At 53.5% G+C, this 10,373-nt stretch overlaps 1 protein-coding gene across 1 annotated transcript in view; it reads left to right on the top strand.

Moving 5' to 3' along the window:
- Window positions 1-429: 429 nt before the first annotated feature.
- LOC135184131 (sodium/hydrogen exchanger 2-like) overlaps window positions 430-10,373 on the top strand; it is a 40,184-nt gene continuing 30,240 nt past the window's right edge. The window contains 4 exon segments of the mRNA XM_064159720.1: window positions 430-528; window positions 530-689; window positions 1,384-1,847; window positions 4,167-4,417. Of these exon segments, the coding sequence (XP_064015790.1) occupies window positions 430-528; window positions 530-689; window positions 1,384-1,847; window positions 4,167-4,417 (974 nt within the window).

The following is a 10,373-nucleotide window of genomic DNA, read 5'->3' as shown; positions in this document are numbered from 1 at the left end:
TCTGTCAAAGCCCAGAAGGTATTTTTTTCTTCACCTTCAAGAAGAGTTTCTGAGAGACCAGAAGCCAAATATCTGTCAGGAGTTAGGGCTACAATGCACCCTGTCCCCTTCTGAAGCATGCAGAGACGTGCAGCTGGTCTCAGGGTGCGTGAGGTGTGGTCCAAGAAGCATCTGCAGAAGAGCCTCTGCCTTTTGGGGTGCGTGGTGCCAAAGGATGCAATTCCCTCACAGGGTCTCCCAACTGGAAACTAATGGACCAGGGAGGAGAGCTGAGGGAGGGGTGGGACAGCTGCTTCTCTCTGCAGCAACCCAGACAGAGGGCGAGACAAGAGCTGCTGTCTGCAGCACCGCTCCCCGTCGCTCACCCATCACCCACCAACCGGCAGCAGCCAGAGGCCGAAGCCCTGCGGCAGGCAGCGTCCAGGATAAATGGGCAGGCAGGGGCTGGGGTGCAGAGCTGCAGCTGCTGTGCTGGCTGGGTCCTTGCTCTCCTGCATCCTCCAAGCCACCGGAGTCCACAGCGATGCCGCTGCTGGAGGATGTGATCCTGGAGAACGTCAGCTGGGCTGCCGAGGAGTCCCAGGGCAACGAATCCTCTCAGCATGCCTTCTTCTCTGTGGACTACCAGCACGTCCAGGTCCCCTTTGAAATCACACTTTGGATCATGCTTGCATCCTTGGCCAAAATAGGTAAGGCATCTTGAAAGGGTGAGGAAGGGTTTCTGTGGGGATGGTGTGGACAAGGGGACTTTTGATTCATCTCCTCCAGTCTCCAGAGTGATTTGCCATTGGAATGGGCTGCCCAGGGAGGTGGTGGAGTCACCGTCCCTGGAGGTGTTCAAGAAAAGCCTGGATGAGGCACTTAGTGCTGTGGTCTAGATAGGGCTGCGTGCTAGGTTGGGCTGGATGAGCTTGGAGGTCTCTTCCAACCTCTCTGCCAACAGCTTCTCCTAACATCCAGCCTAGACCTCCCCTGGCACAACTTCACACTGTGTCCCCTTTTTCTGTTGCTGCTTGCCTGGCAGCAGAGCCCAACCCCACCTGGCTACAGCCTCCCTTCAGGTAGTTGGAGCCAGCAATGAGCTCTGCCCTGAGCCTCCTCTGCTGCAGGCTGCACACCCCCAGCTCCCTCAGCCTCTCCTCACAGGGCTGTGCTCCAGGCCCCTCCCCAGCCTTGCTGCCCTTCTCTGGACACCTTCCAGCACCTCAACATCTCTCTTGAATTGAGGAGCCCAGAACTGGACACAGCACTCCAGGTGTGGCCTGACCAGTGCTGAGCACAGGGGCAGAATAACCTCCCTTGCCCTGCTGGCCTCTGCAGCCAGGTTTGGCCAGTAAGGTAAGATGTATATATGTGTTTTCTCCTCTCTCCACCCTCTTGCAGGCTTTCACCTCTATAACAAGCTGCCTTCTGTCGTTCCCGAAAGCTGTTTGCTGATCTTTGTGGGACTGATCATGGGGGGCATCATCTACGGCTTCAACGACAGGTCCCCGCCGGTGATGGACAGCGACATCTTTTTCCTCTACCTCCTGCCGCCCATCGTGCTCGACGCAGGCTACTTCATGCCCAGCCGCCCCTTCTTCGAGAACATGGGCACCATCCTGCTCTACGCCGTGGTGGGCACCATCTGGAACGTGTTTGGGATCGGCTTTTCCCTCTATGGCATCTGCCAGGTGAAAGCCTTCCAGCTGCAGGACGTGTCGCTGCTGCACAACCTGCTCTTCGGCAGCCTGATCGCGGCGGTGGACCCGGTGGCGGTGCTGGCGGTGTTCGAGGAGATCCACGTCAACGAGAAGCTGCACATCCTGGTCTTCGGGGAGTCGCTCCTCAACGATGCCGTCACGGTGGTAAGGGGCAGGCTCGGAGTGCTTCGTGTGCAGGGGAAGGGTGGGCAGCTGCTGAGGGGTGAGAGTGAGATCTGCAGAAGGGAATATCACAGGCAGGTCACAGGATCGCGGGAAGATGCAGGCTGGCAAAGCCCCTCAGGGTCTCACTGAGTCCAACCTAGAGCACTGCTCTGCAAGATTCACCTCAAGCCATATCCCCAGGCACCACATCCAAACCACCCTTAAACACACCCAGGGTGGGTGGCTCCACCACCTCCCTGGGCAGCTCATTCCAGGCTCTGACCACTCTCTCTGTGAAAATGATTTCCCTACTGTCCAATCTAAACCTCCCCAGCCTCAGCTGGAGGCCATTCCCCCTTGTTCTGTCTCCAGCCTCCTGCGAGTGATTTGCCATTGGAATGGGCTGCCCAGGGAGGCGGTGGAGTCACCATCCCTGGAGGTGTTCAAGGAAAGCCTGGATGAGGCATTTAGTGCTGTGGTCTAGTTGGATGGATAGGCTGTCCCTTCAGGCAGCTGTAGACAGAATGCATCAACAGCCTCTCCTAGCAGAGAAGTCCTCATCTGCTTCTCTAGTCTGAGCTACTGAGAAGCTTTCAGGTGAGCAATGGGAACCTCATTAATTTCAGCAAGTAGAGTCCTGCTCCTGGGGAGGAATATTCCCCTGCACCCATATGGGTTTGGGATTGACCTGAGGGTCTTTTTCAACCTGGATGTTTCTGTGACTCTGTGACCTGCTGGAATGCAGCTCTGCAGTGAAGGACCTGGGAGACTTGGTGAACAGCCAGCAATGTGCTCTCATGGCCATGGATGCCAATGGTCTCCTGGGGTGCACTAAGGAAAGTGTGCACAGCACATCAAGAGAGATTTCCCTCCCTCTCTACTCTGCCCTGGTGAGGCCAAATCTGGAGTACTGGATGCAGTTTTGGGCTCTCCAGTTCAAGAAACAAAGAGAATTAGTGGCAAGAGTCCAGTGGAGGCTAGGAGGATGCTGAGGGGCCTGGAGCATCTCTGTGGCAAGGGAAAGTTGAGAGCCCTGGGGCTGTTTGGCCTGGAGAAGAGCAGCCTAAGAGGGGATCTGATCAATGCTGATCAATAGCTAAAGGGCAGGGGACAAGCAGATGGGACCAGATTCTTTTCTGTGGTGCTCAGAGACTGGACAAAGGGCAACAGGCAGAAACTAGAGCAGAAGGAGGGACAAACTTGATTGCTGTGAGGGTGCCACAGCCCTGGCTGCCCAGAGCGGTTGTGGAGTCTCCTCTGAATAGATTCTAACCCCACCTGAATGTTGCATTCCTGGGCAACCTGCTGTGGGCAACCCTGCTTTAGCAGGGGGGTTGGTCTGGATGATCCCCAGAGGTGCCTTCTAACCCCCACCTTTCTGTCATTCTGTGCCACCGTCCGCTCTATCTGGAGACAGAAATTCACTTGGGTGGCACAGTCCTCCCCCGGTAGGAGCCTGACCTCCAGAGGCAGATGCTGACTCTGCACTGGCAGGGACCTAGCGGCAGAACAACAGGGCACAGCCTCAGGCTGCATCAGGGCAGGCTTAGGCTGGATGTTAGGAAGAGATTCTTCACGGAAAGAGTGGTTGGCATTGGAATGGGCTGCCCGGGGAGGTGGTGGAGCCCCATCCCTGGAGGTGTTTAAGAGGAGGCTGGACAAGGCACTTAGTGCCGTGGGTTAGTTAATTAGAAGAGTTGGGTGATAGGTTGGACTCGATGATCTTGAAGGTGTTTTCCAACCTGTTTGATTCTGTGGTTCTGTAACGGGCTACTAAGCTCAGCCAGTCCAACCCATCCCCCGGCCCTATCCAGTCAAACAATGGCACTAAGTGCCCCAGCCAGGCTTTTCTTGAACACTTCCAGTCACAGCGACTCCACCACCTCCCTGGGCAGCCCATTCCAATGCCAATCACTCTCTCTGGGGAGAACTTCCTCCTAACATCCAGCCTGCACTTCCCCCGGCACAACTTGAGACTCTGTCCCCTTGTTCTGTTGCTGCTTGCCTGGCAGCAGAGCCCAACCCCACCTGGCTGTAGCCTCCCTTCAGGTAGTTGCAGACAGCAATGAGCTCTGCCCTGAGCCTCCTCTGCTGCAGGCTGCACACCCCCAGCTCCCTCAGCCTCTCCTCACAGGGCTGTGCTCCAGGCCCCTCCCCAGCCTTGCTGCCCTTTTCTGGACACCTTCCAGCACCTCAACATCTCTCTTGAATTGAGGGGCCCAGAACTGGGCACAGCACTCCAGGTGTGGCCAGCCTGGTGTTGCTGCCTGCTGCAGCTCCTCACCTCCTGGCCGTGCCTCTCCTCTCTCCCCACGCCAGGTTCTGTACAAGCTGTTCCGCTCCTTCTGCGAGATGCCTGCCATCCAAGGCGTGGACGTGTTTGCCGGCGTGGGGCAGTTCTTCGTGGTGGGGCTGGGAGGGGTGCTGGTGGGGCTGGCCTTCGGGCTGACGGCCGCCTTCACCACGCGCTTCACCAAGGACATCCGCGTCATCGAGCCGCTCTTCGTCTTCCTCTACAGCTACCTCTCCTACCTCACCGCCGAGATGTTCCACCTCTCGGGCATTGTGGCGTAAGTGCCGGCCAGCTTCTCGCGCCACAGCCTTGGCCTCAGTGGGGCCAGGGCTCTTCTCCAACCTGGTTAATTACAGTATCACAGTCACAGTATCCCAGTATCATCAGGGTTGGAAGAGACCTCACAGATCATCAAGTCCAACCCTTTACCACAGAGCTCAAGGCTAGACCATGGCACCAAGAGCCACGTCCAACCTTGCCTTGAAGTGCCCCAGGGACAGCGACTCCACCACCTCCCTGGGCAGCCCCTTCTGCAAACTTCTTCCTTGTGTCCAACCTAAACCTCCCCTGCTGCAGTTCCAAGCCACTGCCCCTTGTCCTACCACCGCAGGCCCTTCTAGGCAGTCCCTCCCCAGACTTCCTGTAGATCCTCTTCAGGTATTGAAATTTAGCTCTGAGGTCTCCCCAGAGCCTTCTCTTCTCCAGGCTGCACAGCCCCAGTTCTTCCAGCCTGTCTTAACAGGATAGGTGCTCCAACCCTCTGATCACCTTTGTGGCCTCCTCTGTCTCTCTTGTGTTGGCAGCCCCCAGAGCTGGGAACAATACTCCAGGTGAGGTCTATCCACAGCAGAGTAAAGTGGCAGAATCACTTCTCTTGACCTGCCTACTTTTGATTCAGCCCAGGATGCCATTGGCCTTCTTGGCCAGTAGGATGAGGGAGGTTATTCTGCCCCTGTACTCAGCACTGCTCAGGCCACACCTTGAGTGCTCTGTCCAGTTCTGGGCCCCTCAATTCAAAGAGAGATGTTGAGGTGCTGGAAGGTGTCCAGAGAAGGGCAGCAGGGCTGGGGAGGGGCCTGGAGCACAGCCCTGTGAGGAGAGGCTGAGGGAGCTGGGGGTGTGCAGCCTGCAGAAGAGGAGGCTCAGGGCAGAGCTCATTGCTGTCTGCAGCTACCTGAAGGGAGGCTGTAGCCAGGTGGGGTTGGGCTCTTCTCCCGGGCAAGCAGCAACAGAAGTAGGGGACAGAGTCTGAAACTGTGCCAGGGCAGGTCTAGGCTGGATGTTGGGAGGAAGTTGTTGTCAGAGAGAGTGATTGGCATTGGAACGGGCTGCCCAGGGAGGTGGTGGAGTCTCTGTGGCTGGAGGTGTTGAAGCCAAGCCTGGCTGGGGCACTTAGTGCCATGGTCTGGTGGCTTGGCCAGGGCTGGGTGCTAGGTTGGACTGGATGAGCTTGGAGGTCTCTTCCCACCTGCTTGATTCTATGATTCTAAGTGCGTACAGAGAGGTATCAGGTGAAGTTCCAAAGCAAGTTTGCTTAGTTGGAAATCTGTGTATGGCAGCAAAGGAGGAGGACAAAAGCCTTGTGGAGGAGCAGAGGTGTGACCCCATTTCATACCTTACACCATGACATCAGTGGTGATGGCTGCAAGTCTCAAGCAGCCCAAATGACTACTGCTGGGCAAGCTCCTCATGGCTGACTGGTTTGTGTGGGTTACTGAGGAATGTTTGTTTGAGCTCCATGGTTTCTGTTTGGAAAGCCTGGGTGTTCCAGCAGTCACATGTTTGGCAGATCTGGCAGAGCCAGAAGAGGCTTTCTTGGCATGCTCTGTTATTTTCCATGTCACTGAGTCAACCAACAGTTGAAGAGCTGCAGGGAGTGTTGGATCAACCCCTCAGAAAGGTCTGATCTCAGTTTACAGCACATTTGTTCTAGCATCATCCCTCTCATCTGCATGCCCTACCTGCCAGCCAGCTTTGGGGTGGTGGTCTCAAAGGTGTGCTGAGGCAGAGCTCATGGTGGCAGAGCAAAGAGAGTGCTGGAGTGGGAGTTGTGTTTCTGTGCAGAGCCGAAGCCTGGAAGTATTCCTGCTGATTGGAGGTGGAGTGGCCTAATGGAAACCTCTGCTCAGGAGATTCTGAGTGACTGCCAGAGGTTCAGACCCAGCTCAGGAGTTTGTCCTCCTGAGTGAGGCTCTAATCCATTATCTCCTGTAGTGCTGGGAATCTACTGCCCAACTCCAGCCAAAGTTACCAGAGATGAAGATTTTGAAGGCAGTGACACCAGAATTCTTGCAGTTGCAGTTGTAGCACTCTTCAGCCTAAAACCACTTCAGAGCACAGGCAGGTTACTTTGTGAAGCCTTCATTCAGTGAGGCTGCAGCAATAGGAGGCAGACAGGGACATGGACTGGCTGACTGCAGCAGCTGCCCCACGCTGTGGCAGGCACCAGCTCATGGATCCCCTCACCACTTTCAGGATCAGAGAAGCAGAACTATTTGGTTCTGCAAATGTGAGCTTTCACAAATCCATAGATCACAGAATGGAGAGGGTTGGAAGGGACCAGAGCAAGTTGGCTCTGGAGTGTTTGGAGTCTCTCCAGAGGAGGCTCTACAACCTCTTGGGGCAGCCTGGGCCAGGACTCTGGCACCCTCAGAGCAGACAAGTGTTTTCTGTTAGAGTGAGTGCAGAGGAGGCCACCAAGATGCTCAGAGGGCTGCAGCAGCTCTGCTACGAGGACAGGCTGAGACAGTTGGGGCTCTGAGGCCTGGAGAAAAGAAGGCTTCAAGGAGACCTTGGAGTGGCCTTCCAGTATCTGAAGGGGGCTGGGGAGGGACTATTGACAAGGTCTTGTAATGCCAGGATGAGGAGGAATGGGTTTGAACTGGCAGAGGGGAGATTGAAAGTGGCTGTTAGGAAGAAGTTGTTTGCAGTGAGGGAGGTGAGACACTGGCACAGGTTGCCCAGGGAAGCTGTGGCTGCTCTCTCTTTTGAGGTGTTCAAGGCCATGTGGGATGAGGCCTTGAGTGGCCTGTTCTAGTGGGAGGTGTCCCTGCTTGTGGTAGGGGTTTGGAACTGGATGAGGTCCCTTCCAACCTAAACCATTCTATGATTCCTTATGTCTAGATTCCTTATGTCCAGAAAAGACTGCATGAGGCACTTAGTGCCATGGTCTGGTTGACTGGACAGGGCTGGGTGCTAGGTTGGAGTGGATGAGCTTGGAGGTCTCTTCCAACCTGGTTGATTCTGTGATTCTATGATTCATTCTGCATTTTGCTTGCAGAGAATGTGCTGAAGCAAAAGTAGCTATAGTAAGGGCTATAATCCTCGTGGTCAGTGAAAGCTCACCTCAGAAAGCAGGTGAAAACCAGAGTGATTTGGTCCTCCTGCAGGCTGATACCTGTTGCATTTGGTTCTCCTACCCAAACCCAGCCAGGTGATGCTGAGGGTCACAGCCATTTAGTATTTCCCAAAGGGCTGCAAGGTGCACTTAGGCTGCTGCAGTGTAAACAACTGCAAATCTGATAATCATGAAGAGAAGAAGGAGATCAGCAAACGAAGTCAGACACCAGCCATGCACAGCAGGAGCTGGGAGACCTCTCTTAAAAGTAAGGCTGCTGCTTTGGGTACAAAACCATTCCTCTGTCATGCAGATTTTGTTTCCTCGAGTGGTTAATAGGAGCAATACTCCAGCGTTACTGAAAACAATTCCAGCTCTGGGAATAGGTAAGAGAGAGCCTATTTATAGGAGCCTAAGACAGAGCAGTGAAATAAATAAGCTGCATAATCACTGTGGAGCAGAAAACATTCAATCCTAATGGTGTCTGCTCCTATCAATCACCATCTCCTGTACCCATTATGGATCCCATTTTCTGTTCTTTTGAATAATGCATTGTTCCAAAGGCAAAACAACTGCAGAGGCAGCTGAATCCTGCACTGCTGCTCTTGGAATTGCCAGACCACAAATGCCTCCTTTATATATCTTGATTTCAAACCATTCAGGCATTGGTGAGCAGGGAATATTGCGTTAGGAGAAGCAGATCTCGGGGGGTTGTTTCTTGGAAAAAAGAATTTGATTGCCCCAAATCAATTTGTTTAAAAGGAGATAAATCTGTGAGTGAAACTCAGCCTGCTAAACAATTCTGCAAATGGGTTTGGCTTCATTTATTTATCCTTTTTTTTCCCCTTATTAATATATTTTTTCCCTCTTTTCTCTATTTTCTTAATTCTCCTTTCTCTCTTTTCCATTCTCCTTTCCTTTCTCTTTTTTTATTTCTTCTTTGCCCCTGCTCTCCCCCTTTCCCCCTTTGCCCCTGCTCTCCCCCTTTCCCCCTTTGCCCCTGCTCTCCCCCTTTCCCCCTTTGCCCCTGCTCTCCCCCTTTCCCCCTTTGCCCCTGCTCTCCCCCTTTCCCCCTTTGCCCCTGCTCTCCCCCTTTCCCCCTTTGCCCCTCCCTCTCTCCATTCTCTTCAGTCCTCTGATAAATATTTCCCCATGGCAGTGCTGCTGGTTTTCTTAGTGCTTTAAGTGAAGCAGGGATGAAGGCAGCTGTTGTCCACTTCTGTTTTGGTCCAGCCATGGATGCCAAGTGAGGATATGCTGCTGAAGCACTGATGAGCCAGAAGGAAAGAGGACTTTGCTCTGTGTTAGCAGCAGCAGTGCAGATAAGGGGCAGTGATGCACTAGCCAAGAGTGTCTTCCTGACATCAATAAGTGGCTGTAGAAAGAGTGAGCTGGGTCTGTCCTGCTCCCTGGGTCAGCAGGCACCCCTGGGCTGCTTCCATCAAAGCTCACATAACACAAAGGCAGGAGCTGGTCTCTGCTCCCAGGCACCCAGAGGACAAGAGGAGCTGTGCCAGGGCAGGTTCAGGCTGGATGTTAGGAAGAAGTTCTTCACAGAAAAAGTGATTGGCATTGGAACGGGCTGCCTGGGGAGGTGGTGGAGTCCCCATCCCTGGAGGTGTTTAGGAGGAGGCTGCATGAGGCACTTAGTGCCATGGGTTAGTTAATTAGAAGGGTTAGGTGACAGGTTGGACTTGATGATCTTGAAGGTGTTTTCCAGCCTGGTTAATGCTGTGATGATTCTGGGGTGAAATGTGAGGTGCTCACTGCAAGGCTGTGGTTGCATGACTGCTTCTTAAAGAGTCCTTAGCTGATAAGCTACATTGTGGAGGCCACTGCCTATCTTAGCACCTATTTGGATCTATATGGTAGGCAATTGAGATCAGACTCGATGTGGCTCTGGGCAGCCTGATCTAGGTGGAGGCATCCCTGCTCACTGTGGGAGGGAGGTGAGACAAAATGGCCTTTGAGGATCCCTTCCAACCTGATGCCATCTGTGAATGTGGTCACAGCTGGTGCCTAAACTGGTTCTGCCAGACCTGCACTTCTGCAAGCTGAGGATCTGCTCTGTAGGCTCATCTACATGTGATGCCACATAAAGAGATCTCAGAAGTGGAAAGCTGTTTTGCTGCAGCCAGGTGGGGTTGGGCACTTCTGCCGCGCAACCAACAACAGAACAAGGGGACACAGTCTTAAGTTATGCCAGGAAAGGTTCAGGATGGATGTTAGGGGAAAGTTGTTGGCAGAGAGAGTGATTGGCATTGGAATGGGCTGCCCAGGGAGGTGGTGGAGTCGCTGTGCTTGGAGGTGTTGGAGCAAAGCCTGGCTGGGGCACTTAGTGCCATGGTCTGGTGGATTGGATAGTTCTGGGTGCTAGGCTGGAGTGGCTGAGCTTGGAGGTCTCTTCCAACCTGCTTGATTCTATGATTCTATGGTTTTAGTGCTGGTGCAATATTTAGAACAAAATATTTCTCTCCAGGTTAGTATTTAGAGCTCTATAAAGCAGCTTTGAATCTTCGAGCACTCAATTGTCTTGACCTTCTAAGATTGCTGGCCTGCAAAAGGTATTGATTTGAAAAGCTGATGAATTAGGCTGGCTGCATGTACCCTGGAACTTGAAGAACCAATTACCCAGAGAAAAATTGCAAGGCAGAAGCTTTAATTGGTGCAGCACACTTCTGAAGTGACCTTGGGTATGCAGTAGCTGGAGGGGTCAGATGTTCCAACCATAGCAACAGCATTTCTTGGTTCACTCTGTGGCCTTGTGAGTGAGCTTGAGTGTTTTGTAGTCTCTTGGTTGCATGGAGTCAACAGCTTCCTAGCTGTGCCCAGATAATCTGTGTGCAAGGACTGTCAGGCTGCATCCAGTTCTGGAGCCCTTATTCCAAGAGGGATG

Source organism: Pogoniulus pusillus, chromosome 19, assembly GCF_015220805.1.
Source record: "Pogoniulus pusillus isolate bPogPus1 chromosome 19, bPogPus1.pri, whole genome shotgun sequence".
NCBI classification, from domain to species: Eukaryota; Metazoa; Chordata; class Aves; order Piciformes; family Lybiidae; genus Pogoniulus; species Pogoniulus pusillus.
The sequence above is the reverse complement of the archived record's forward strand: the minus strand, read 5'-3'. Positions and strand labels throughout refer to the sequence as shown.